A 27,698-nucleotide genomic window follows, 5' to 3' on the forward strand; every position below is an offset into this window, starting at 1 on the left:
ATCTGTTAAATTCTGCTTGTTAACTCTCTGGATTGTAATGACCTGGGAGTGAGAAAATCCACAGATGCACGGTTAAAGGTGACAAAGGAGTTTTATTAGTCCATCTGCAACAGCCATGTCCTAGGCTACCTCAGAACTAGGAGCAGCTACAACCTCCAAGGGTGCGAGATTTTTCCCTTTTCCTCCTTCCTCCTTCCTGTAAGCCTCACCTTTCCACAGGCCTCTCCACTTTCAGCAAGCCTCTCCACAGGCCTCTCCACTCTCCTCAGGCCTCTCCTTAGACCTAACTCTCTTTAGGCCTCTCCACTGGCCTGGGTTCTAGAGCCCAGGCATTGATGCTCTCTGGCAAGCACCTCTCTTGTGGCTTCATGGGGGTATCTCTTGTTCTCTATCCCCCTTCCCCAGAACATTCAGCCTGAATATGTTGGATTACCCCCACACACACTTATTGCCCCTTCCCCAACCAGCAGACCAGCATGGTGACATCAGCGTGGGGCAGGACTTCTCAATTGCCCCTCTGGTTCTCACATTCCCCACTGGTTTTTGTGTCCAATCAAATAATTGATTCTTATGTTCTTCTTTTGAGCCAAAATCCTAAACTCCCTGGTAGGAGGAGGCAGGTCCAGCAGATAATAACAGGCTATCCTTGAACTTTTTTCAAATGGAATCTCCAGGTTGGAAGAGATGGGCTGGATCTTGGCTGGGCTGCAGTGGTGTCTCCCAGTGGCTTTGGTGATTGTCATACCTCCTGCTGGGTTTCCTGCAAATTTCTACATAGACTGGTTAAGGATACATTACATAGGCTTGGAATGCTGAGGCCCTACTAGTTTTCAAGACAGTTTTAGGCAATGGCCGGGTTATGAGAGGGCTAATAATTTCTGTGTTCCCCTTTAAACTCCCAAAGACAGATAAACTCACCCTCACCCACGAGTTGTGTAGTTCATTTTTAACCTAATGTCTAATAACACTGTCACATTTGTTCACCGTTTCTCCCTCCATTTCTGTGCTCCCCTTTACACTCCCAAAGACAGATAAAGGAACAAAAAAACAAAAAGAAAAGAAATATAACCAGAAAAAAAATCTCACTTAATTATGATTTTTGTTGTTGTTGTTGTGGGGCTTGAACTCTGGGTCTGGGCACTGTCCCTGAGCTCTTCAACTCGAGGCTAGTGCTCTACTGCTTTGAGCCACATACCACTTTCAGTTTTCTAGTGATTAATTGGAGATAAGAGTCTTTCTTGCCCAGATTGGCTTGGAACTGTGATGCTCAGATCTCAGCCTCCTGAGTAGCTAGGATTACAGGTGTGAGCACTGGCCCCTGGCCCCATTGAATTGTTTTTAATACAACATTAATGTGACCTTATGTGATTGAAACTGGTAGCTCAGAAAACCTGAATGGAGCAGAGCCCCTAAGTCATATGGACTTGGATATATACAAACAATGAGCTTTAATTGTCCACATTACTCCACTATCATGGTTTGCTTCTGAACTATAGCAGAGTGGAAAGGACATCCTGAGAGATTACAGGCCCCCTTCGTGGGCAGAAGGGAGGTCATACCTGAATTGGATTGAATAAATATCCACTATCCTCCAAAATATAGTCATGTAGTATTGGCCTGTCTTCTGGAAGCCCATTCCCTGGTAAAGGGCCTGAGCACCTGGTTGTAATGCTCCAGTCTCAAGGACAACCTCACTGAAGCCCTGGTCCCGGGCAAACTGGAGAACAGTCCTGACCATGGCTTTAGCTATCCCCTTTCCCCGGTGCTCCAAGGCCACAGACATGCGAAACAGCTGTAACTGCTTCTTCCCCAAGGGAGGATCCTTGACAGGCACGGCACCCACCATGCCCACCACCTGCCCCTCACACTCAGCCACCCAGAAGCAGGAATCATGGGAGCTCAAGTAGGACTTGGTGATGTCAGCCAAGTCTGTGTTGGAACACATGGCCACATACTGCTTCCAGGGGAATCTGGCAATGAACCAAAGGAAGAGGAGCAGAGTGAAGACACATGCAATGGCCAGCATCCATGAGCCATAGACCAGGAGTAGTGAGAGCGGCATCCCAAATAAGAGCAGGAGTGTTCTGGGCAGCTTTAGCAGGTATTTGAAGGTGGCAGGGATGTGTTCTTCCATGCCATTGGTGAACAAGGCCAGGACCTGTGTGTGGTCGCTCTCCTGGTACTTGCGGATGTAATAAGGAGCCATGGGGAGATGTCTGTGTCTGAAATCTCAGTGTCCAGAAGAGACCAGTAGACTTGTCTTCACACTTTCCTGTATCCCTATAAAAGAAAGAAGATGCCATTGAGTTTTCCTCCAATAGCTCCCAGCCTCCCTGGAAACATGGAAACCCTGTTAAACAAATGGACACTGAAACCACCACTGTGAGAAAGTATAAGATCAGAAACACCTGATTAGAACCATGATTCCTCCCTTTCTAGCTGTGTGGTGTTTGCTATGTCACTAACTGCTCTGAGCCTGAATATCATCATCTATACAACAGGTTATGGTAATACCTCCTCCTAAGGTTGTTTTGAAGATTTAAAAACAGTAACTTGCTTGGAGCATTGAGATATACAGGCCCTTCCTCTCCACCCTACTAATCATAATTATAGGTGCTGTAAATGGCTTGATGCATTGAGGTGGTACCCTGTGGCAGGTGGACAATACCCCAGCTCCTTGTCCTGTCTCAGGGTTTCACAACAACTATTGGGTTCCCAATGCCAAGTTTCAGCAAAGCTTCCTTTTAACTGATCATAAAGGTTCAATCTGCAGAGAGGGCAAAAGGTAAAGTACTACAACATCCTGCCCTTGCAGTCCCAGGAAATTGTGAGTCTACACCAAATCCTAACCCTTAACCTTGCACCTGTGCCCTCTCACCAGTTAGGACAGAGCAGAGAGTGTCCACCACAGACTTATCACTGAGGATCCTGAAGAGATTATGTAGGTCTCTGCCTCACCTTGGGGAGGAGGGAAAGAGCTGGACTGGGACCTGATTGGGTGGCTACTGAATAGTCAGAAACCCAAGGCCAAGAATTAGACAGGAAGAGAGAGCATGGATCCAAAGTCCATTCCCAGAGAATCACAAGGTCAGGGAAAACCTAGGGATTCTCACATTCATAGCAGGTCTCCTTTTCCTTTCCCTGTTAGGCCACAACATCTCTTGATTGGCATACTTAGCCTTCTGGTGCCTACTTTAGTCCTCTCTAAATACCTGCTAAGACCCTGGGGACTGTGCCACTCACTCATCATGAGCAGAATCCAGGTCCATTGGCTCAACTTCTGTTGAGCCTTACAGCCATACAGTTTTTCTCTGTCCAGTTTCTCTCAGTACCTGTCTTGGACAAACAGGGAGATTCTGGTGATTCTCTCTACTATACTCCTTTCCCTTCTTTCCTCTAGGAATAAAAAATCTTTTAAAGTGAGCATAAGGTATAAATATAATATTTTAAAGAGAAACTCATACAAATATTAAGGTAGTATAAAGTCCATGGACTCTAAAAGCACTGAAAACACTTGACCTCCACACAAACATTTGTAGTGACCTGAAAGCTGTTGTAATGATAGCAAGCCTTAATAAATGGCTTGTGGCAATAGAGCCTATGTCTCCCAGAACTTGGGGCCTCCAAACCAGTTAGAACAGACTTGGTCTGTTAAAACAGATTTGGTCAATTTTGGATATATTTTGTGAAAGATCTACCATTTGAAGATTCCATTCCTTCATGATGACTACCTATTCCACTCCAGCATGCAAATAAGAAATCCAGTATATGCCTCTTTGCATTGGAAAAAATCTCTAAATTGAGACTGCTTGCAGGAATAATAAGGTGTTGGATATTTGGTTTGTCAGTCTTTGAAGCCTGCATGTAATAGCAATTTAGCTTTTCATTACTAGAGAGATGAGTCCCTCTTCTCCTCCTGACCCAAAGTAAGGAATCTGTCCTGCATCTAGATCCTTCTGTCATCTACTCCAGAGAGTAGTGATTAGGTCACAGTTATTCTCTGTGGGAAATGCTGTTGTTGAGTACTGAAGGAATGCTAGAGACAGGAAATTGCTATTTGAAAAGCAACTATATCCTCTAATGGCTCACAGGAATAATGATAACTTTGGCTGATCATGTTTTTGCTGTATGGATTCCAGAAAAAAGGTACTATTATTGAAATGTGAATTTAAGAAACAACTTCTTGGGTGCAGTACTTAATTAGTACTTAATTTAAAAAATAAGAATCAGAATGAATCATTTTATTTAGCTTTTGAATAAGAACTGCTAATATTATATACCCTTCCTCTTGGAATATGGAAGTCCTGAGACTGGAATAGATACCAGGAAATGTTTAAATTTTGGAAAGGCTTCCTCTTGTTTCCAGCTGGATTAAGTCTCCACAGTTTAAAGTTCAGACCTTAATATCTCTGCTAAGGCATTTGCTGTTGTTATCTTATTTTTCTGGAGCATTAGGTTTAAAATCTGATACACTGTGTGCTGTAAAGGAACAAAGAGTTTCATTGGTCCTTCCAGACATCTCCAGCATGAAGCTAGATGCTGTTATCCATTGTGAAAACAATGACAGCCAATGAAGGAAGCATTGCTAAGAATAGAGGAAAGCAAGAGATAAAAGTCTGCCTCTAACACTCGTAGGGGAGGAGCACAAAGGCCCGGTGATTTTGTGCCTCTGATCATATGAAATAATATTTATCAAGATGAACTCCAGAAAATGGAAACAAAAGTTTCTTTTTCTTTTCTTTTTTGTCTAGTCTATTCATTTTCCTGTCTTTGTTTGGGATGGGGGGAGGTGAGGAGGGCACAAAAGTGGAGGGGCATAGGGTGAACAGCAGTGGTACTCAGTAGAAACTATGTTGAAATGAGCTATACAACTTGTGGGTGGAGACAGGAGGGAATAACTGGAAGAGAACAAAGGAAGGGATGACATTGTCCAAAAAGAAATTTATTTATTACTTGACTTATGTAACTGTAACCCCTCTGTACATCACCTTTATAACAAGAGAGAGGAGATATGGGATTACATAGTCCCTGAGTGACATTAGCCACAAGTCTAAATAAAGACTAAGAAAATCTTGGCTGGGGATAAACTAATATGTGAGTAGGGGTGAAGTTGTTATGGAAAAGCACAAGACCCCGAGTTCAAGCTTGAATAACGGCACACAAAAACTGCCAGTTCTCCAAAAATTAATTAAATTGTTTGGAATAGCTAAGTATTATGGTAGGGTTCCTATGCTTTAGAAACCACCAGTGCATAAACTTGTTTAACCACTTTGGAAAGCAGTATGGAGGTTCCTCAAAAGACTCCACATAGAGCTCCCCTATGACCCAGCAATCCCACTTTTGGGCATTTACCAAATGATCACAAACAAGACCATACTAAAGCTATCAGCACAACTATGTTCATTGCAGCATTATTTACCATAGCTAAGATATGGAATCAACCATATATAAATATATATATATATATATATATATATATATATATATATATATATATAAATTCTATGCCTCCATCAGAAAGAATGACATTGCTCCATTTGTTAGGAAATGGAAAGACTTGGGAAAAAAATTACATGAAGTGAAGTAAGCCAGACCCCCAAAAAATAGGTCTCATGGTTTCCCTTATTTGCAATAACTAGTATATGTCTGGAACAAGCAGAAAAGGTCAAATAAGATGATGTTAAGTGAAATGAACCCCAAGATAGGGGCACAAATGGTTTTTTTCTTTCTTGCTATTGTTTCTAACATGTTTATAAGGTACCATGTGATTTTTTTGTTGTTGTTGCTTTGTATGTCCCTCCCCCACAGTATAACCCCTAACAGTATAACAGTATAACCCCTGTTTTCACTGTATTTGATGTTGGTATAATTTGGGGAGGGGAAGGGAAAAAACAGTGTTTAAATAGAGATTGACCCATTGCAGCAATGATAGATGTATAAGACGCTATCTTGAAAATCGAACGTTACAATTTAGGCAGAGGGAGGGGGACTGAGAGGGGGGAGTTTAGTTGTGGATGTAGGAGGGAAGGGATAGTAGGCGAAAAACAAAGGAGGAGGCAACAATGCTTGATAAGAAATGTACTCATTACCTTGCTCATGTAACTGTAACCCCTCTGTGCAGTATTTTCACAATAAAAAAACTTCCAGGAAAGCAAAGCCAAAGACCTCCAGGTGCCTTCCAAAGGTTGTTATTGGGGAAGATGTTAAAGATAAATGAGGAGGATTATGTCAGCTTTTTTGAAAAAGCAGTCTTGGCAAAAGGTTTAAATCTTAGGGGTCCAGGGATCAGTAGTCACACTGACAACACCCCCCGTGAACCCTCAAGTCATTGGACAGACATCCTGGCAGGAGTGTTGCTGGCTGAAGGTAGTGAGGGACTTTGTACAGTGTGTGGCCCTATCTAGGTCTCCAGTGAATGTATTTTTCCATTAGAACACACATATATAAGACCTCTCCATTATGTCTAATCAGCTCTCTCAATCCATTTATATGGCTAGAAACTGATCAAAAGTGACTGGTTCCATTCTGATTACTCCCACCAGGGACCTGGAGTGATGAACATGACGAGTTTTTAAGTGTACAGCTTATAATCACTGACGACATTCACAGTGCTATCCATGAGAACTCGTTTTAGTATTTGTCTTTCTTTCCATCTAGCCCTCGGCCTTAATGCCCCAGGCTGAAGGCTTCCATCCAACCCCCCATAACTAAATTCTTGGACTGAGAAACTTATAGAGCCTAAGTCCTGACACAAACAGTATGTCTGGAAGACAATGGCTAGACAGGTTTCCCCGACTTTGGGGAGGAGGTAAGTCCTCTCTGACCTTGAGGTGATGGTGAGTGACTTGGACATTGAGGACAGGTGCAGGGTCCAGGTGGGATGGGGTGGGGATTCAGTCACAAGGCTGGGAATTCCTGGCAGAGCAGATGGCTTGCATTTGAGCCTGCGAGGTCTCACTATTTGGTGCAGGGACAAAGACAGACTTTCCTAAATTCTGCAGATCATAGCTGAGGGTTTCAGAGACGTGTGGCCCAGCTCAAAACTGAGGAAATTATCCATCCCTAGTCAAGTAACTGGTTGGGCTGAAACAAATTTCTGAGTTTTCTACATCAAAATTTCAAAGTTTCTATGATGCCTCGAAAATTGAGACAGAAACAAGAACAGTTTATTTGAACAGTTCATTTGAACTGTTTATTTGAACAGTTCATTCACGATGACTAAATAATGGCAGGTGTCCCAGAGGTCTTCAAAGCTGGCTTCAATTTTACCTTAGCTAGCAAAATCTTATGCCTAAGAAAATAAGGCATGTGATATATCTGGATGCAAAAGCTTGCATGAGCCATATCTTGTGGTGAGACTGAGTGGTGACCATGGTAGAACAAAGGAAAAAAATGCATCAACTTGACCTATCCCAACTGTTTGTTTCCATTCCTTAGCATTATGAACATATAGGCTGGATATGAAAATACAGGGTTTATTTCTTTATACGTGTGTGTGTGTGTGTGTGTGTGTGTGTGTGTGTGTGTGTGTGTGTGTGCGCGCACTGATCCAGGGACTTGAACTCATAGCCTGAGCTATTTTGCTCAAGGCTAATGCTTTACTACTTGAGTTACTGCTTGCTCTACTGGTGGCTTTTTGGTGGTTAATTGGAGATAAAAAAAAAATCTCATGGACCTTCTTGTCTGGGCTGGCTTTGAACCACAGTCCTCAGATCTCAGCCTCTTGAGTAGCTAGGATTACAGGCATGAGCCACCAGTACCTGGATTGAATAAGCAGTGTTATGTAAGATATTAAGCAAGGTCACCTATAGTAGCTCCTGCCTATAAACTCAGCTGTACAGGAAGGATATGGAAAAGGATCATGGATCCAGGTCAGGCCAGGTAGAAAGCACATAACCCTGTCTGAGAAAAGAACAAAAACAAAAGAAAAAGAAAAGCAAAGGGATTCTGGGTATAGTTCATGTGGTAGAATACTTGTTTTCCAAGTGTGAGAACCTGGGTTCAAACCCCAGTACTATCAAAACTCAAACAAAAACCATTTATCAAACTAATTTTTTAGTAATTAGATATAAGATAAAATATCCCCTTACCATTTTTGTGTTGGCCTTGAATTCCTGGTAGTCTGTTCAGGAGTCACTCCTTTCAGAAGAAAAGTAAAGGTAAAGTAAAATGATTTAAGCCTTGCAATTCTCAAGAAAGAAAAAAGGAAACATGTTATTTTTCCTTAGAGCAATGACTATAAGAATCCTGCCATTATAAAAAGCTTCTTCTACCCCTTTGTGATATGTGCAAACCTTAACAGCCAATGAGCTTCTGCAACCTTTGTTCTTTAGTAACTCTTTGGACCTAGGAGCTCTCTTTAATATAGAATCATCTAAGGAGGAGCCTAGATGATTGCAGTTCTGAAGGACAGGAGAGCTTGACATGGGCTCTGAGAGGCAAATCTACCCCCTGTCATGAAGATGAGGCCTTTTACCTTTGTGCAAAATCACTAGGCAGACACAGATGGGCAGGTGACCCGGATGCCTCTGGGGTGTGTGAGCACTGGCTGTCCCTGGTGCTGGCACAGCCTTCTCCCGAGGACTGTTTGTTGGTATAAGAAGAGTATTAGACATTTCTGTCTTTGCCTCCTTCCAGTGGATTGCCTCTGCTGAGCCTCACATTGGGGTTTAGTGCTTAAAAAAAACAGCCTAAGTGTTTTATTTCTCTCCTCCCCCTGAAAAGAAGCCTTCTGAGTTGGAAGTTTTGTTCTCCAATGTAAATGTGCAATGTGATTCAGTCAGGCTTGTCCCTGGATTTCTCAGCACTTTATTTCTGACTATGCCCATATTCACAATTACCCCTCAATGGCCACTAGAATGCTTCCTGTTCTCACGTTAGTCACCAGTGATCTTTATAAGCACCCATCTCCAAGGAACCCAGTGGGGCAGGTGCAACTGATATCCAGAGGGAGTCCCTACCGAGACATCTCCCAGGAAGAAGGGCCTGGGCTTTAGCCTCAGCCCTGGTCTAAGTGATCCCCCTGCAAGCTATCAGTGAGGTCTCTGGACAGAAGATGTTTCTGAACCTGGGCCTTAGGTCTGGCTAGCCTGTACTTAGGTTTTAAACATTTTTACCTTTCTCTGACCCTTTTGGCAAACTTTCTGATACTCTTCAGCTTTCCACTCACAGGACACAGCATCCCAATTTCTCTTTAGTCAGTACATCCACTTTCCCCATCAGCTAGCTGAGCCCCCTCTGCTCCAATCTCATTGTGGCTGGATGTCAGAGACAAGGCTTCTTGGCACACACAGGTATGGCACTACTGTGAAAGGAAGAACGGGCTTCTGGAGGATGCTCTTCCACAACTCATCTTTGCCCTAAACTACCTGAACCAGAGCCTTTAGGCCAATCCACTGAGCCATCCATGACCTACCTGAGAAGACCCAGTAGGATCCTTCCTTTGCTGGATCTCAGGGGCGGCTGGTTCCTACTACAGCCTCATGCCAGGCCCTCTTCTCTACCAGTCCTATTCATGCCACCTATGAAGGATTCAGTTCACCTTTGCCCATTCCCTCATCGATACCTCCTTCTTCCTGCTTACCTGCACTAAAGCTTTCTCAGAACCTTCCAGGATACTCTAAATGCTGTAGATGTATATTTGTTCCTATTTCCTCACACACAGGGATATGAGCTCATTGCTTCATTGATGTATCAGTATGTTTTTTCTTTGCCCACAGAAAGCCTGGTAACTGGTAGTTATTCATACATTGTGTGTTGCATGACTACACAAGAGATAACAAAGGTATATATTCTAAATTTGCAGGAGCTGGAAAGATACACATTGACTGCCAAGCTCAAAAGTCCCAATCCTCCCAAAAACTTCTATTGGATTTGTCATTTTATATTCAGAATCTAGCCCTGAGCTGCCTGTGCCTCAGCTTGTGACAAGCAACGTAAATAAGGAGAGCTGAGATTCCTTTGGACAAAGTGTTGATTTTTGAGCTAAACAGCCAGAGTGGAAATGTTAGTCCTGCCCCCAGTGTATCTTCACCTCCCTGATTGGGGATCAGAGTAGCATTTCCCAAAGACTCCAGGTAAGGCAGCCACTCTGCTCTAAGCAAATCCATCTAAATCATCACACTCTGGAATTTTTCAGATCCTCCCTGTGAGTTTAAACAATCTAAACCCCTTTTCTATACCTTTTTTAAAAAAGAAAATCTGTATAAACAACATTTACCTGTTTATAGGGTATATCTTTGCAGCATTTATTCCATTCACAATGTGTGGCACATCCACATTTATCAAGTCCCCACAAAATTCCATCAACATATTCTTGAAGCCATTGTTTCCCATTTCCTTCTTCCCATACCTCTTTTTCCTTCCCCAATTTAGGCTAATCCCCACTGAATTTAGATCTCATTACATAGTATCTTACTTATCATGGTGGGGGAGGGAAGAGGCTCTACTCCACCTTCCTGTTTCTCTTAGCCCACTCCAACCCAGACCCAATAATGCCCTCCCCAGTGCACGCATTTGTGCACCACTGCCCAGCCCCCAGCAGAGCTGTGTCCAGCTGAGGACATTGGCAGCTTTTGTGAGCACTCACGGCTATTCAGAGCTTGCCCCATCACACTTCTCATATGTTTGCTAAGGATTGGTCTCACTAAGACAGGCCAAGCACACCATAGAGGGGCAATCCCTGTCCATAGACTCCTTTCTGTGAAAAGGATGTGTCCTTTCTCACAGCAGCTCAGCCACTGACATGTGGTCTACCCTGATAGAGCAGTTAGGGCCCTGGCTTTTTTATTCTCTCATGGCTCCTGAGTGGAAAACAATGGAAGCTATAGTGTTTACCTTATACTTACTATGGTCAGGGACTGAGTGGACAATGGGATAAACAGAGATGTGACTGCCATGGGGTCTTATACTGAAGGAGTAACTCAGGAGCTTTGGGCATCTGGGAGACATGTGGATGACTTTACAATTATGGCATGGTTGAAGAAGTCACAGATGTGGCTTCTGCCTAGAGAGAGGGCAATATGCAAGATGCTTGGGTGCAGACCCCGGGAATCTTTGATCCATACAGGAAGTGAAGATAAACCTTCCCCAAAAAGTTGCCATGACTTTCTAGGAGGCCACAGTTGCTTGGTAGAGTCTGGATCTGGTGGTCATAGATGGTCACAGCCATCTCCATCTTTTTCCAGCTTAGACCATACTAGACCATGAACCTTGACATCCTGTTTTTAGTCCCCATTCTTGCTCTTGTCACTACCCAGGGCAGCTCAAAAACTGTTAGCTGTGTCCACAGGAAGATGCAGTGTTCTCTTTTCAGTGGAGGCAAAATAATACATAGAAGCTGATGCTCTGAAGAGAAAGTTTAATGTAGAAGCTGACTCTCCAAAGATGGAGTTTAATGGGTAATAACGGAGAGCACTGTAATGTGACACATGTGGCATGGTTACTGTGTGTGCTTTCAAATGGTTGAGGCAAGTGAAACAATATTCCTTGGCCAAACGTTTAAAATCTAAGAAGTTCAAGGGTCAGTAACCAGATTGAGCGACTCCCATTTTGAACTGACAGTCACTGGGTGGGTAATCATCCTGGCAGAAATATAAACTATCAAAAGTTGTGGTACCCGCAGTGCCCAGGTTCTAGCAGGCATTTTTGTGACTATTTCTTTGTTGGGCACATATCCCTGAGATGCCTCCTTCAGAAACAACTGATTTTCTTTCTTTGCTGATGGCTGACAAAAGTGATGCTTGTTTGATCTGAGAATTCCCACAACATATACGGAGTTGACTAACACAATGATTTTAGTTCATGACTTGTGAGGGTTAAGGACATACACGACTGTGGAATAAGAATTGTTTTCAGTACTTGTTCACTGTTCATTTACTCTAGCCCTGAGCCTCAGTGCTGCAGGATGGAAACTTCCAGCCAAAATGCAAGGGAAACACTAAGATTCAAGTCTAGATTTGCAGCACCTCAGGAACTGAGACTTGGCACAAACCCATGTATGAGAAAACTTTGGCTAGCAGGATTCTCATGGGATGTGGATGCAAGGAGAGGTGAGGTTTGGGGAAAGAGGGCTCCGGATAGGAGCTTGGGAGTTCCCAAGCTGCATAGAAGGTTTGAAAAAGATCTTGCACTTGAGCCTGAGGCAGCCTTGCTGTGCCGTGCAGGGGTTTTAGCCGGACAATCCTGAATGTCTAAGTAGATGGGTGATTTCAGGGAGCTCGGGACAAGCTTAATACTGCCAAGATGCCACAGCCTTGGTGAAATTGCTCATTTGTGTGATACAAATTTCTCAATCTCAGAAAGGGTGAGGTATTGTGAACCTGATCATTTCTGGAATGTCTTCGTTTGAGGAAGCTGTGGTTCTAGTTCATCCTGTTACTAAATCATGGCAGGGGGTCCAGAGGCCAGGTCCAGAGAGCTGGCCTGACTCTTGATTTTTCCATACCAGATAAGTGAATGGGTGTGCTGTGCCCTGGGTGTCTAAAAGCTCTTATGGTTCAGCTTTTGTGATCTGACGGTGGTGACCACGAGGCGTGGGTAAGAGGAAGGCAAAGGTACAGTGAAACACCTCCAGCTGGGTTAGCTAATGTCCCTGTCACTGCCTCAGAGGTATGACTGCTCCGAAAATGAGCAGACAGTTTTATACACAAAATACTTAGCAAGCTCCGTGTTTATCCCCACTAGTTAGAAAAGGTAAATTTCATTAGAGTCTTTGTGTTGGCCTTGCATGTCCTGGTGGGCTGACATCAAAGAACTGGTGAACTGCTGGCAGAATAGAGGCCAAATGAAAAAAAAACAACCTAAGAAAGAAAAATTTCTTACTTCAAGAAAGGTATATACATGAAATCACACAATGCATAATTTTTAAATAGCCTTTTGGAGATATAATTCAATTGCTTCACTCTTTTAAAGTGTAACAGTGTAGTCTGTTTTTGTGTGTGCTGGTCCTGGGGCTTGCATTCAGGGCCCAGGTGATGTCCTTGAGCTTTTTTTGCTCAAAATTAGCGCTTTACCACTTGAGCTATAACTCTACTTCTAGATTTTTGGTGGTTAATTGGAGATAAGCATCGCACAGACTTTTCTGTTGGGCTGGCTTTGAACCATGATATTCAGATTTCAGTCTCCTGAATAGCTAGGATTACAGATCTGAGCTACCAGTGCCTGACTTCTTTAACATATTCTTCACCGTGTACAGCTACCACATTTTTAGAGCATTTTCATAAGCCTAAAATTCTGTAACCTACAATCACACTTCTCCCTTCCATTCACCACTCAGCTGTAGGCAGCCACCAACCTGCTTTCTTTCTCTATAAATTTTCAAATACTTAACATTTCTTTTACATGGACTATGTGGCAGTACAGGTGGCTCACACCTGTAATCCTAGCTACTCAGGAGACTGAGATCTGAGGATCATGGTTCAAAGTCATCCTGGGCAGGAGAGTCTGTGAGACTAATTAATCACTAAAACTGGAAGTGGAGTTGTGGTTCAAGTGGAAGAATGCTAACTTTGGGCAAAAAAGATCAGGGACACTGCTCCGGTCTTGAGTTCAAAGTTCAGGACTGGTGTGCATGCAATGCATGCATGCACACAAACACAAAATGGAATATATGCTAAAATGATTCAAATTTATACTTTAAAAGGGTAAAGAACATAAATTATGTTTCAATAAAGCCATCATAAAGAAATAAATGGAAAGAAAAATCTGGGTCTTCAAACCAATCTAATATCTTCCCATGAAATTAGCTCCTTGATCTTCTTCCTGCTTAGTGGGAGCTATCATTCTGTTGTGATAAAGGTAGGCAAAGCCCATTTGTTCCTCCAGCTCCAAAGCAGACAATGTCTACAACTGAGCAGCTGGACACCGTATTCCTTCTTGGCTTTGTATCTCAGAACTCACAGAACGTCTACAGATAACAAAAAAGGTGAATGTGAATAGAATCTGAATATCGAATTTATTCAGGCAAAAAGAAACAAGGTTTCCTTTGGGCAAAAAAGGGTCCCAGTAGAAAGTTACAAGGAAAGTGGCTAAATTGAGGGGTTTTTAAGCTTAACACAGCACTAGGATATGCTGTCTGGTTGAGCTTTATGCAAATGAGGCATAGAAGGATTGATCAGAGACAGCTGGATATTACTACAGCCCTAAACTATAGTCCTTAACCAGGACTACGCTGTACCTTCCTACCCCCAGGGAAGGTATACTGAACTGAGAATGCAAAAGTAGGCAAATGGAACATGTTCCTTGAATATGTTCTATTAGGTCAGCAGTGTTTTTCTATTTATTATGAGGTTTATTTCCAGGAGTCTAGGTCCTGACTAACCACCCTATTTAACTAAAAAATTTAACAAAAAAAATTTCCTTCCAAGGGCTGGGAAGTTGGCTCAGTGGTAGAGCGCTTGCCTTGCATGCATGAGGCCCTGGGTTCGATTCCTCAGCACCACATAAGCAGAAAAAAAAAGCCGGAAGTGGCGCTGTGGCTCAAGTGGTAGAGCGCTAGCCTTGAGCTGAAGAGCTGAGGGACAGCGCCCAGGCCCAGAGTTCAGGCCCCACGACCGGACCGCCCCCCCCCCCAAAAAAAATTTCCTTCCAAGATGCAGGGTACCAAAATAAAACACAGTGAAAACAGGGGATATACCACAGGGAGAAGAGCATAAAAAAGAAAAAAAAAACCCACATAGTACATTTAAAAACAACAACAAAGGAAGGAAACCATGGGACCTATATATCTTTGGGTCTGGCTTACTTAATATGATTTTTTTCCAACTCTTTCCATTTCCTAACAAATGGGGTGGTGTCATTCTTTCTTGAATATACATTTATTTAATTTGGGAAGGGGAAGGGGAATAACAAAATGCTGAAACAAGGACACAGGATGACCCATTGGAACAATGATACTCAGAAGAAGAAACTCTGTTGTCAACAAACTTTACAACTTGGGGGGGGGAGGGGAGGTTGGAGGAGAGGGAAGGGATAGTAGGAGAAAACAAAGGAGCAGGTAACAATGTTCAACAAGGAGTGTACTCATTACCTCACTCATGTAATAACACCTCTGTATAGCATCTTTACAATAAAGCAAAATTTAAAATTTTTTCCTTCCTTCCTTCCTTCCTTCCTTCTTTCCTTCCTACCTTCCTTCCTTCCTTCCTTTTTAATCCCATGAATTCCCAAACCCCTCAGATTAAACTCCAAGGTCTCTCAGCAGTTCTTCCTTTGCATGCCCACTGTTGGCTCACTCTAGTTTAACTGAAATTCTATGGGGCTGTCACAGTGCCTTGCTTCCAGTCCTACTCAGGTTGACACTGTCCTGTCACCACGGATTACAAGGGACATTCAAGGGCAAAGACTGCCTTTCCATCAGGCTGGGCACCTGAAGAGGACGGAGCCCTATTTCAAGCCACTTTCTACAAAGTTCCCCTAGCTGGATTGTCTTCTCCCTTAGGCAAAAGGCTCTTGAAGACAGAGTACTTTCCTGCTTCAGACCAGCACTGAGGAAACTACCATGGTCTGCTGTTATGTGCTTTCATTTATAGTATATACCAGGCAGGATAGAACATAATAACAGAGCTTCACTGATAACATCATTTGCTATACTTCCTTGGCCTATGTGCCACTCTAAACCTCAGCACCAACAGGCCTAATAGCTGGACCTTCTCCCCTAAGGCATGCTGATGGTTTCTGAATCGTAACAATAAATTTTCCTCCCAATTAACCATGGCCATGCAGAATGAAAAAGGCACAAGCATGTTGTATTAAGCTTTAAGGACTGTTTGTCACTGCTAACTCAGAAGTCACAAACTGTAGACCTCAGATGAAATAGTACTTACCATCTTGTTTTTGTAAATCAAATGAACTGGGATATAAACATGCTCATTGTATTTGGCTTGTCTGCAACTGCAACTGGAACTTCAGCCAGGTTAAGTAGCTGCAAGCAGACCACATGGCTCACAAGGAGGAGAATATTTATCTTGATCCAGTTTCTCTTGGCTGAGACAACCACATGAGATAAAGAAAAAAAAATCAAACTATTTATCAAATGTGACTGCACATTAGCTAAATGGCCTTCACAAGTTTCTTAATAATTCTATAAACTTTTTGTTGCCTTGTGTAAAATGGAGATAAAACCAGTATGAAGCTGGGTGAGGTGATAACACCTATAATTTCATCTACTCTGGAGGCAGACATTGGGAGGATCATAGTTCAGGCCAGCTTGGAGGGAAGGGAAAAGGTTAGGTGGGGGAAATCTTAAAAAAAAAAAAAAACCCACAAAAACAACCTTAAGGCAAAAGGGCTTGAAGTGTGTTCAAGTGGCCTAATAAGTGCAAAGTCTGGAGTTTAAACTCCAGTACTCCAAGGACAAAACAAAACACAGTAAGAATAAAATGAATTCCTGCTTGTACAATGCTCAGAATCAGTACCCAGAGACTAGGAAGGGGATCAGAGTAGCCAGAAACAAAGGATGGAATACAAATTGAGAGATGTAAGAACCTACAACACTGTAGGTATTCATACAACACTGTAGGTATTCATAAGTATTTGCAATTTTTATTCCAGTTATATAAAGATAAAAATATATTTGAAACAAAAATAGTAACAATGAAGTAAGGAGGCAAGGTTTAGCCAGCACCATATTGGCCACATGGTGGATGGGTAGGGTCTGGCATCTTGTCCTCATGCTGGGGGAAGAAAACTCTCCCTTCCCCCCTCTCCCCTCCCCCCCTGCTTCCCAGGTAATGGGCTTGCCTAGACCCCTGGAGGCAAGGGCAGGCACTCGGCTGATAGGTTATTGAATCTGTCAATCTAGTGCCTGGGACTGGGAATTTCCTGAGGATCTGCCCACTGTGCCAACCTATTTAGGCCAGGACCACTCTACCTACCTCCATGCCACGTGTGTCTCTGTGATCATGTCCTGTGTCCTGTCTCCTGGCTCATCTCCAGTCATCATGGAGTCCCAATTCAGCTCTCCATTGGAGCTGAATTGGCTTGTTGGTTTTTTTATTTCTTTCCTCTTTAGCATGTTTCCTAGCTGTTATGTGTATTTGCGTGCTACAGGCCTTTGCAACAACTGGCAGCCTGCAGCCTGTTACCTGTATAATAAAGACTCCAATATTCTGTATTTTATGTGGCTTCTGGAATGATTTATCTTACAACAGTTATCTCTTAAAATAATAAAAAAAGGTAGAACAGGTTTCTGTTTTCTTTTTTATACCATGTGGTTTTTTTTTTCTATAATCAACATACATTAATTTTGAATCAGGAAAGAAAAATTAATGTTTCTTTTGTTTCTGGTGGTACTGAGTTTTCATTAAGGGCCTTGTGCATGCCAAACAAGAGTCAATGTTTCTTTAATGCTGGAACTTTCAGTTAGTAATGAAAACATTTCACAAAACATCTTTTGTTGACATTCTACAAATAATACCATCCAATAAGGTCCCGATACTCTCTTCTTGTGAAGACAGTTTATATATCTGTAAAAATGAAACATAAATTATTATTTGCTGATAGATTCATGCACAAATAATTTCATAAGTGAGATTTTCAGGTGAGATAATGATAGATCATAAATATGATTAAAAATTTCAAAGTACATGACAATTCATGACATATGCCAAATATTCCTTTGAAGTACACATATGAACATAAAAGACAATTTTTCAAGACATAAAACACAATATAAATTTTAAAAGCTGACTGTAAAGTAGCATAGTGCTACATGACGTCATCCCAGCACTGAGGAGGCTGAGACAGGAGGATAGCAAATTTAAGGCTATCCTGGGCTACATAGACTCAGAAGAAAAAAAAAAAAGGTACATAAAGCACAATTTAGATACTGAAGTCATAATACATTTTATATTCTAAATGTAATACATAAGTTTGATATTTAAAGGTTCACTTTCTTAAAGGATGCTTTTTATCAATGACATTTTCTAGTTATGTTTTACATTAAACCTGCACCCTCTAAGTTTTTGTCTGTTTGTTGCTCGGTTGATTTATTGTTGCTGCTGTTCTTGCTTTGAGACAGGGGCTCACTGGGGCTCACTCTGTAGTCTTGTTTGGTTTTGTTTTGAACTCCTGATCTGTCTCGGCCTGTGAGAGTTGCAATTACAGATGTGTACCACCACAGCCAGCCACTTCCTAAAAATGTAGAACTCTTTTCCATGTTATTAAAAACACTGCATTAGTATCTGTTAGATGTTCAAAAAAACCAGCAGCAGCATTGGTCTTGATATTACACTCTAAAAATATGGATTTACAAACCTTTTTGACCTCTGCAATATTTGTTATTTCAGAAAGATTTTCCAGAGAAATCTGGTGACCTTCTACTTGAGAGATTAGGTCTTCTTGATTTATCTGTTTTTCTCCTTCTTCAATGTAAACAATTAGAACTGAAGTATCATTTGCTGAGATACCAAATTTTTTCAGAGCCTCTGAAATCTAAGGGAAAAAAACAAAACAAAACAATGAACCTACATCTTCTATGACTGAAACACTCCTGACCCATCTTCCTCCTCAAATTCTTCCTGTTTTTCTTATCCTAATTGTCCCCTTCAAGAATCCCATCCCCACATCTACTATTACTGTCTGTAAAGTACTCTCCACTTACCCTGCATCTTGTTCCTATAGAATCTCAGCATGCCAGCACCAGGTGACCCTCCAGCCACACATTCCTGACTTCCTACCTACTTTTCTATCTACATTCAGGCTTTGTCTACTGTCTGATCCCATTTTTCTCTGGCTTAGCCTTATAGTCTAGTATTTTAAAAGGCTACTCCCTATCACACTCTTCTCTCTCCAGAAAAAATGGCTTCTTTACTGTTCCTTTGGATTGGAATTACATTCCCATTAAATCATTTATCTTAGTGCATCTTAACTTCTATCTTGTTCATCTGATTCTCCTTAGAAATATGTTTTCTTTTTTGCCCTAAAACTATAGCTTGAAAAGAAACAGTATCAAGAATTATTTCAAATGATCTCTAAGAGATAATATTTATGTGGTAAATTTTATTGTGGATACTGGGAAATTCTATTTGCGTACCAACTGCATTTTATGGATTTTTCTCTTGTACGTATTTTAAACCATATCATTGTAAGCTTTCTAATTTTTCTCTAGATACTACTTGGTTGTAGTATTAACACTAAAATGTCATCAGCAAAAGTTCAGCCCTGAATATAGTCATATGTGAAAATGGAACTGGATAACTTGAGAGGACAGGTGGAGCTGGGATAGATGGGGGGTGGGGGGGTGGAGAATGATGGAAAGGGTGACTCTGGTCAAGATGCTTTATAATCACAAATCATACATTGACATGCTGAATTGAAACCCCTTTGTAGAATTCTTTAAAGATAATAAAATAAATTAAAACACATACAAAAGTTTTCAATAACTATGACTAAAAAAAGGATTTCTAATTGAGCACTAATGGTGTATACCTGTGATCCTGGCTGCTCAGACCCCAGAGCCTTAGAGGATTGAGTTTCAAAGCCAGCCCAAGAAGAAAAGTCTGTGAAACTCCATTTCTAATTAATTAGCAAAATGCTGGACTGGAAGTATGGCTCAAGTGGTATAATGCAGCTCTTAAGCAGGAAAGCCAAACAAGAGCACAAGGTGAAAAACCTAAGCAATTCCATTTTACTTAAGACCCCATCTCAGTTCTGCGACTTAACTCGTGGCCCACTTTAGCCCCAATGCTAGGAATTTATGACAGAAAGCCATGCACAATTCTTGGAGCCATAGATGGCGTTTGCTTAAGGCAGGTGTTAGCCCCCAAGTGACTTTGTCCCTGAGTGACCATGAGCTAAGAGTTTCAGTTAAAACCATATAATGTTCTGACCAACCAGTTCTTCAGAGCCCAGGGCAAAACATGCCATGCGTACTGTTGGTCCAGGTGTGACTCATAACCGTTTGTGGTCAAGCTATGGACCAAGGATATTTTTCTGTAAAGGTCAACCAATCATATTTGCCCACCTTAGCTTGTTTTAAATGTTAACCAATCATGTAATTTCTTATGTAAAAGTTCCTTAAAGTTGTTTGTTCAATACTGGGCTAATTTTACGCTCAGGGCCTCTTAGCGTCACCGGTTGCCGAGTACGCAGAGGACCAAGCTTGAGCTTGCAATAAACTACTCTTTGTTGTTTACATTGATTGTGGTCTCTGGTGGTCTGAGGGGGCATCTGAAAACAGGGTACTTCAAAGGAAGGCCTTGAGCTCTAGCCTCCAGTACTAGTACAGACAGAGGAGGGTAAGGGGGTGGGGTGTAAAGGTGGGGGTAGAGAAGCTGAGAATGGAAGGGGAAGGAAAGGAAGATTCCTATGAAAATTTAAAAACATGGCATCTTCCCATGCACTGGGTATATAAGTGAACATATATTAAGAGCTGTACTAGATACCAGCAAGTTCTAGATATAGAAAAGACATGTATGCTACTCTCAAGGAGTTTTAGTAAACACACAAAACATTTATCATTTGGCTTTCTAACCCTACATGGTAAGGACACATAGGACATACTAGCTTCATTTACTTTAGTTAAACTTTCATTTATTCAGTTAAACTTTCATTTATTCATATGGAAACTGACCACAGACCTTATTGTCCAGCAAGTGGCAGTGTCCAGAGCTCTGCTCATGATTACCTTGACTCATTGCTAACAACTGTTTGCAGCAACTCAGTCTACAACCCATCATGGAAGAACACACACAAAGGTTAAGACAAGGTCAACAGAGTAAATCCTATATTACATTGTTATTTGGGGAAAGGTTGAAAATAACTTCAGTAGACAGAGTTTTTGTCTTCATTTTTCCCAGTTTGTAGAGGTGAACTGCCTTATTTGCTGCTACAAGTATCTGAAATGGATCGACAATCTACAAAAGAAAACAAAAAGAATTATACAGAGGTTATGAAGCACTCTGAAAATATGCATCCAGTTTGTCCAGTTGTTTGACTTTATCATGATTCTTTTTTTTTTTTTTCCAGTCCTGGGGCTTGAACTCAGGGCCTAGGCAGTGTCCCTGAATTTCTTTTGTTTTACCACAGAGCCAATATGCCAATTCCAGGTTATTTTGTTTATGTGGTACTGAGGAACTGCACTCAAAGTCTTCATGCATGTTAGGTAAGCAATCTACCACTAAGCCACATTCCCAGCCCTTATCATGATTCTATATATAGGTTTTTTTTCCATATACTTTTCTTTTTTCCTTTTCTTTCTTTCTTTTTCCCTACCTCCCCCCCCCCCCACCCCAGTCCTGGGGCTTGAACTCAGGGCCTGGCCACTGTCCCTGAGCTTCATTTGCTCAAGGCTAGCATTCTACCCCTTGAGCCACAGCGCCACTTCTGGCTTTTTCTGTTTATGTGGTGTGGAGGAATTGAACCCAGGGCCTCATGCATGCAAGGCAAGCACTCTACCACTGAGCTACCTTCCCAGCCTCTTATCATGATTCTTATAGACTAATCTTCAAAACTATCATCTCAAGGGTCAACGATATATATATATATATATATATATATAAATATATATAAATATATATGTCTATGTCTATGTACATCCTACATATTAAAATTATATATTACATAATATATAGTTATAATATATTACATATAATTACATATTATGTATATCTATATAATTCTGTAATGTAATATATAATTTTCTATATTATCATAACAGAATTATATATAATATATACCAATACTATATACATGATTTTAATGCTTTACAACACTTAAGATAAATAGGGGAAAAATCAAAATAACTAAATTGAAAGCTAATATGGGAAAGGCCATACTCTGAACATTTTAGTTATTTTGTTTTATTTAATCCTCCAACTACTCAATGAATTCAATATTATTTACACATAATCATAAGGTAACAGAGGCAATAATGTGTGGGTTTAATTCCCAGCTCTATCCTTCCACCCTGTTTCTAAGTGTCCTGTCTGTTAACAGCAGAAAATAACAGTTTTTGACAGAATTACTGAACATCAAGTTAGGATATAAAAAGCACTGAGAACAATGCTAGGGACAGAGTAAGTATGTAAGAGCTGGCTATGACTTGCTCAGTCACAGTAGGTGGCCGAGCTGGAATAAGCCAGAGGAATGTGATCCCACAGTATGTGCTCTCAACACTTTGCTTTGCCTCCTCCACAGACATTGTCTTGTTCAAAACTCTCACTTGACAGGTAAGAAGCTGGAGTCTGGGTATCTGCTGGACCACAACAGGGCCAGAGCTAGACTTCAACCCTCTCTACTCCTAGGGAAGAGATGGTCACTTTTGCATCACCTCATTCTTAAATTCAAGATCGGCCCATTCTGACTTGGGTAAGAATTTTTTACTTGAAGATGACAATATTTTAGATGAACTTAAAAAACACTGTGAATAATTAACAGATTCTTTTTTTTTTTTTTTTTTTCCTGGTGGGGGGGTGTATCCTGGGACTTGAAGTCAGGGGCTTGGGTGCTGTCCCTGAACACTTTTGCTCAAGACTTACTCTCTACTACTTGGGCCACAGCTCCACTTCCAGTTTTTTTGGTTGTTAATTGGAGATGAGGATCTCACAGACTTTCCTGCTTTAAACGTGATCCTCAGATCTCAGTCTCTTGAGTAGCTAAGATTATAGGCATGAGCCACTAGTGTCCCTCAGATTACCATATTCTTAAATTCATTGCATAGCTAATTCATTCTTTACATTCTGTACTTACCACTGTAGGATTTATCAGTGAGCCATCAAAGTTGCTTTCCATAGCCTTTCTTCTCAAGTCTCCAGCATTTTTTACATCTTTAAATAATAGAAGTGTCACCCTGCATTCAGGAAATAGGTCTAGTTGATGTGTTAACTGCATTTCAAAGACAAGCAGGAATCTACTAGAAAAAAGAAAAGACCAAAAGATTAATTCAAAAGCTAAGATTATCATTTGTTAATTCACGAATACTCTTGCCAACAAATGAAAAGTTTTAATAAAAAATATTAGAACTGCCGGGCACCGGTAATCCTAGCTACTCAGGAGGCTGAGATCTGAGGATCGCAGTTCAAAGCCAGCCTGGGGAGCATGAGACTCCTATCTCCAACAAACCACTAGAAAACCGGAAGTGGTGGTGTAGCTCAAGTGGTAGAGCACTCGCCTTGAGCTGAAGAGCTGAGGTACAGTGCCCAGGCAGAGTTCAGCACCACGACTGGACACCCCCCCCCAAAAAAAAATTAGAAGTATTAACCTAGAAAAACCATCTCCAAAGTACATTTGGCATCTTTATGAGATGTTATCTTTCTATTCCTTCTGAGCTGTTTCTACTTCTTTTGTATTCATGGGAAAAAGTCAAGAGAGTTAGCTAGTCCCCCGATCATCAGATGGAGGCTCATACATGTGGTTAAGGAGCTGTTTCCCAACTGTACAACCAGAAGCAGAATGCCAGGAATTTATGGAGCCCAGGCTTCTTAAGTTGTTAATGAGACCTCATAAAAATGCACAAAGGTAGGTATCAGAGGCTTACATCTATAATCCTAGCTACACAGGAGGCTGAGATCTGAGGACTGCAGTTCAAAGCCAGCCTGAGCAGGAAAGTCCATGACTCTTATTTTCAATTAATTACCCAAAGAGCCAGAACTAGTGCTGTGGCTCAAAGGGTTAGGACACTAGCCTTGAGCACAAAAGCTCAGGCACAGGACTGGAACACACACACACACACACACACACACACACACACACACACACACACACACACACACACACACACACACACACACACACACACACACACACACAAAGGTATGTGAAAAACACACCAAAATATATATAGCCATCCATCTTAAGTAGTGAGATTATTAGATTTATATTGTTCTCTAGTGAAAGAAAGTGTGTGTATATTCCGAATATTTTTATGTGTATGTTCTGAGTTTTCCATAGTGAGCAAATAAAACATAAATATCTATAAGAAAGGGAAAAAAATCTTGTGTTTTTAACACAAGGAGGAAATGAAACCTTAGAAGCCCTCAAACCAGTTTTAGTGTAATTTACTCACTTAGGCTGGAAACTTTAGAATCATGATTAGGTGCTGCTATGTTCTGTCCTCTGTGAAACTCATGTTGAAATTTAATTTTTATTATGAGATATTGCTAGGTGGAGCCAGCTGGGACCCCTGGGAGGTAATTTAGATTTTGCCCTCATAAGGAGATTAGAGACTCGTGTAATTAATGGGTTGATGGTCTCTAGAATGAGTAGGCCATAAAAGCCAGTTTGGCTAAGTGTCCTAACGAGCCCTCTGACACCATAAGGGCTGTATCAGCAAGGTTATCTATCACCAAATGGGGTCCTAGAACATATCCATTAGCCAAAACAAACACATTTTCTTTTAATAATGTACTCTAACTTACCTGTGGCATTAAGCAACAGAAAATGTACTATGAAAGGTACCTTTTACCCAAACCCACATTCAATCACTACAGTCCTGAAGTTTTTAATCTTCTCAGTATCTTGATCTGTGCATTTCTCTCCTACACCACTGCCACCATCTCTTATCTACAGCAGTAGCTTGTAAGAGTAATCCCCTCAATGAAATTTCTGCCCTCCTATTATCCAACCTCTACCAATAGGCACAAGTAATCCCTTCAATATGTAAGGATAGGTCAGGGAAAGTGAACCATGGGAAACAGAAACCAGAAAATCAGAAATAAATACTGTACTAATAAATAGCTTGAATAAAAGTACACACACCCGTTTTCTTTGCTTTATATCTTGCACTCCCTTAATAATCCGACACATTTAATAAAAAAAGGGGAAAAGAGCAGATCTCTCCCTTTGACCTTGTTTGCTTGCCCAAATAATTACTGTGCTCTAAGGAACTGAGCAAGACTATATTAAAGTGTTGTTGGGTGTGTATGTGTGGGGGCACTCTTCGGAAATGATTACCATGGGCACAAAAAGTATGCCAATAAAAATATGCCTCCAGGGTAGACACTTATCTTGAAGAAAGTATCTGGCAGAACCTGCAAGGGTAGGGAACCTCTAGCCCTCAGGTTCTGTAAGGCCCACAAAATCATCTTGTACATGATGGGACATGTATGCTCCTTATTGGCTGCTGTCAGGCGTCTGCTTGGATTTTTTCTTTCTTTTTTTGGCATCAGGGCCTTGAACTTGCCTACTTTTTGGTCATGGATGGTGCTCTATTACTTGAATCATGCCTTCAGTCCAGCATTTTGCTGGTTAATTGGAAATGGAGTCTCTCAATTTTCTGCCTGGGATGGCTTTGAACCTTGATCATCTAGATATTAGCCTCCTGAGTAGATAGGATTATAGGATTACAAGTACGAGCCATTGATGCTAGGCTTGTATGGTTAATTTTGTATGGACCATGAATGAGGTTATAAATACCCAAATGGCTCTTGGCAGTAAAAAAACTCCCACACCTGAATGAAATGTTGAAATATTTGTCGTAATAATCTAAACTTAATAATCAAATCAATCTTAAAAACCTCTGGGGCCAAGTGATAATATTGTGTAAACAGCAAGAAAAGCAAAATATAAAGATATCAGATCAAAAGGTAACACTTATAAAAAAGTAAATAAAAGCTGGATGCCTGTGGCTCATGCTTGTAATTCTGGCTACACAGGAAGCTGAGCTCTGAGAATTATAGTTTGAAGTCAACAAGGGCAGGAAAGTCTGAGATTCTGATCTCCAATTAAGCACCCCCCCCCCCAAAAAAAAAAAAGCCAAAAGTGGAGTGGCGGCTCTAGAATACTAGCCTGGAGCACAAAAGCTAAGGGGCAGTGTCCAGGCCCCGAGTTTAAGCTCCAGGACTGGCACGAGCGCACACAAACAGAGTAAATAAAGAGGTGGGTGCTGATGGCTCACTTTTGTAATCCCACTGAGGAGGCTGAGATCTGAGGATCACACTTCAAAACTGGCCTGGGCAGGAAAGTTCATGAGACTCTTATTTCCAAAAACCACCAAAAAGCCGGAAGTGGAGCTGTTGCTCTAGTGTTAAGAACACTAGCCTTGAGCAAAGAAAGCTTAGGGACACAGTGCCCAGGCCGAGTTTAAGCCCCAGTACTTAACACACACATTCAAGTAAAAGCATTAAATTTTTTTTAACCATAATTACCCATTATAATAGAATATTGGTTGCATCTGCTATTAGATGTGCATGTACCTATGTCTGGATTATGTACTATTTTTCTTTCCTTTTATACTAAACTTATTTTTTTGGGGGGGGCTAATGTGTCTTAAATTTTTCTTTCAAGAATTAAAAAAATGTCTTTATTTTTCTGTGACAACATTAACAGGATATCCAAGGCCAAGTTCCTGCAACAAGATCTCGTTCTTGTGATGCTCCGTTGAGTCCTAACTTTGTGTCGCGGTGCCCAGGTACTCGATCTAAGTGCTTCCTATCTCTTTTGCTACTTCAGTGACGGCCTTCTCCCAACACGCAGTTTCCCTCTCTTCCTGTCTCCTCGTGACTTTAGAATTCATTTGCTATGGCACCCAGGGGTCTAGCCCAAATATCTACTATACGAGCTCCTTCGCAGTATGGAGCTCAACTTTAGTAAACCGTGGGCCTAACCATGCTAGTTTTACGAGACGGAATCTCCGGGGCTCAAGCGATGCTCAAGTCGCCGAACGGCGGGCGCAGGCCGCCGCTGTCGCCCTCGGCCTCCCACTGACCCCGCGCCGGGGGCCGATGCTTTGACCTTCACTTTCTGGGCCTGGCTGTGACAGGCAGAGATAAGTATCAGTTGACAGGACCGGAGGTATCAGCAGAAAGAAGCTGACAGCACTGCAGGGCACCAGCCCGGCCCGCCGAGGCCCGGATGCCACCTCGCGGCCAGCACTCACCCTCCGCTCGCGGTCCGTCCAGGAAGATTCCCTCCCGGAAACAAAGCCCTCCACCTCCACTTCCGGGGCAGTGCGCAATCCCCGCCCTCCCAGAGCCGGTTTCCGGGGAGACTGGCTCCGGGGCACTATTCCGGCCCCGAGCACCAGACCTTTCCACACCCAGGCGGGCGGTCCTAGTACCCTCCTTCTGTGCGCCGACGCTTTTCCGTAAGTCCCAGGTCTTGGGGCGGACAAGGAGAACACGCACTATTTCGTCACTTCCGGAGGAGGCGGAAGTAGCCCACGGGCCAAAGCCGGAAGTGGAAGTCGGATTTTAAGCCTTAGTCTTGGCTTTGTTCTTGTTTCTTCTTGTGAAAGGAACAATACAATCCTCCGAGATGAATTCCGCATTCGTTCCCACTGCCTGGCATCCCATCGTTATTTTCCTGGCAGTCAGGCCTTGATTTCGCTCGTGCTCTCCCAGAAGTCACGGGTGGGGGGGGAAGGTGGGGTCGTGGAGCCCCGGTTTTGGGCTCCTGCCCCTGGGGGACTGGAGATGGGTATATCATAGCTCTCAGGCTAAACAGGTTGTAAATGATTTTTTAAACAACCATTTAGTTGTACAAAGGGGTTACAATTCAGTAAGGATGAGTACAACGCTTAGTGACAATGTCACCTCTTCATTCTGCTCCATTTCCCCCATTCTATACCCACAAGTTACTGCTCACTTTTTGCTTATTGTACATTGATTACAATTGTCACCGGCTAGTGGTGAGGTTTAGTGAAGCTCCCCTTTACTTATAGGAACTCTTCACTTAGGGTTCTTGACTTCGCAGAATCCCCCTTAAGAATTTCTGGACAAGTCACAATGGTAAGAAAACTCGATAGGGCTTTATTAAGTAAA

The 27,698-nt window shown here is 41.9% G+C and overlaps 2 protein-coding genes across 8 annotated transcripts; both read right to left on the reverse strand.

Annotated features, from left to right (window-relative positions):
* Nucleotides 1-72: 72 nt before the first annotated feature.
* LOC138804641 (probable N-acetyltransferase CML1) lies at nt 73-17,089 on the reverse strand. 5 transcript variants are annotated; one of them, XM_069988991.1, is made up of 4 exons: nt 16,875-17,089; nt 15,825-15,984; nt 8,091-8,139; nt 73-2,280 (listed from the first exon to the last, which is right to left on the reverse strand). In XM_069988991.1, exon 4 carries the CDS (start codon nt 2,204-2,206, stop codon nt 1,523-1,525), a length of 684 nt encoding a protein of 227 aa, XP_069845092.1. In that variant the 5' UTR covers nt 2,207-2,280; nt 8,091-8,139; nt 15,825-15,984; nt 16,875-17,089; the 3' UTR covers nt 73-1,522. The 5 variants fall into 5 exon arrangements, with proteins under 5 accessions (XP_069845092.1, XP_069845095.1, XP_069845094.1 ...); XM_069988994.1 differs by lacking the exons at nt 15,825-15,984; nt 16,875-17,089 and adding an exon at nt 3,244-3,332 and having other exon boundaries at nt 8,091-8,265; XM_069988993.1 differs by lacking the exons at nt 15,825-15,984; nt 16,875-17,089 and adding an exon at nt 3,244-3,336 and having other exon boundaries at nt 8,091-8,265.
* A 92-nt stretch (nt 17,090-17,181) lies between these two features.
* Tprkb (TP53RK binding protein) lies at nt 17,182-27,054 on the reverse strand. 3 transcript variants are annotated; one of them, XM_069988998.1, is made up of 5 exons: nt 26,816-27,054; nt 22,690-22,849; nt 20,733-20,855; nt 18,256-18,432; nt 17,182-17,465 (listed from the first exon to the last, which is right to left on the reverse strand). In XM_069988998.1, exons 2-5 carry the CDS (start codon nt 22,828-22,830, stop codon nt 17,379-17,381), a joined length of 528 nt encoding a protein of 175 aa, XP_069845099.1. In that variant the 5' UTR covers nt 22,831-22,849; nt 26,816-27,054; the 3' UTR covers nt 17,182-17,378. The 3 variants fall into 3 exon arrangements, with proteins under 3 accessions (XP_069845099.1, XP_069845098.1, XP_069845100.1); XM_069988997.1 differs by having other exon boundaries at nt 22,690-22,852; XM_069988999.1 differs by having other exon boundaries at nt 26,965-27,044.
* Between the last annotated feature and the right edge of the window lie 644 nt (nt 27,055-27,698).

Source organism: Dipodomys merriami, unplaced genomic scaffold (genome assembly GCF_024711535.1).
Source record: "Dipodomys merriami isolate MVZ:Mamm:240054 unplaced genomic scaffold, mDipMer1.0.p SCAF_37, whole genome shotgun sequence".
Taxonomy (NCBI): domain Eukaryota; kingdom Metazoa; phylum Chordata; class Mammalia; order Rodentia; family Heteromyidae; genus Dipodomys; species Dipodomys merriami.

Bases quoted from the DNA above. Each gene is read 5' to 3' on its own strand.
- LOC138804641 (XM_069988991.1), bottom strand. From the start codon at position 2,206: ATGGCTCCTTATTACATCCGCAAGTACCAGGAGAGCGACCACACACAG.
- Tprkb (XM_069988998.1), bottom strand. From the start codon at position 22,830: ATGCAGTTAACACATCAACTAGACCTATTTCCTGAATGCAGGGTGACA. The intron at 20,856-22,689 runs GTAAGTACAGAA...TTTCTTTTGTAG, and splicing joins CACTGATAAATCCTACAGTG to ATTGTCGATCCATTTCAGAT. The intron at 18,433-20,732 runs GTAATATAGGAT...TTTTTCCCTTAG, and splicing joins ACCTTTCCCCAAATAACAAT to ATTTCAGAGGCTCTGAAAAA.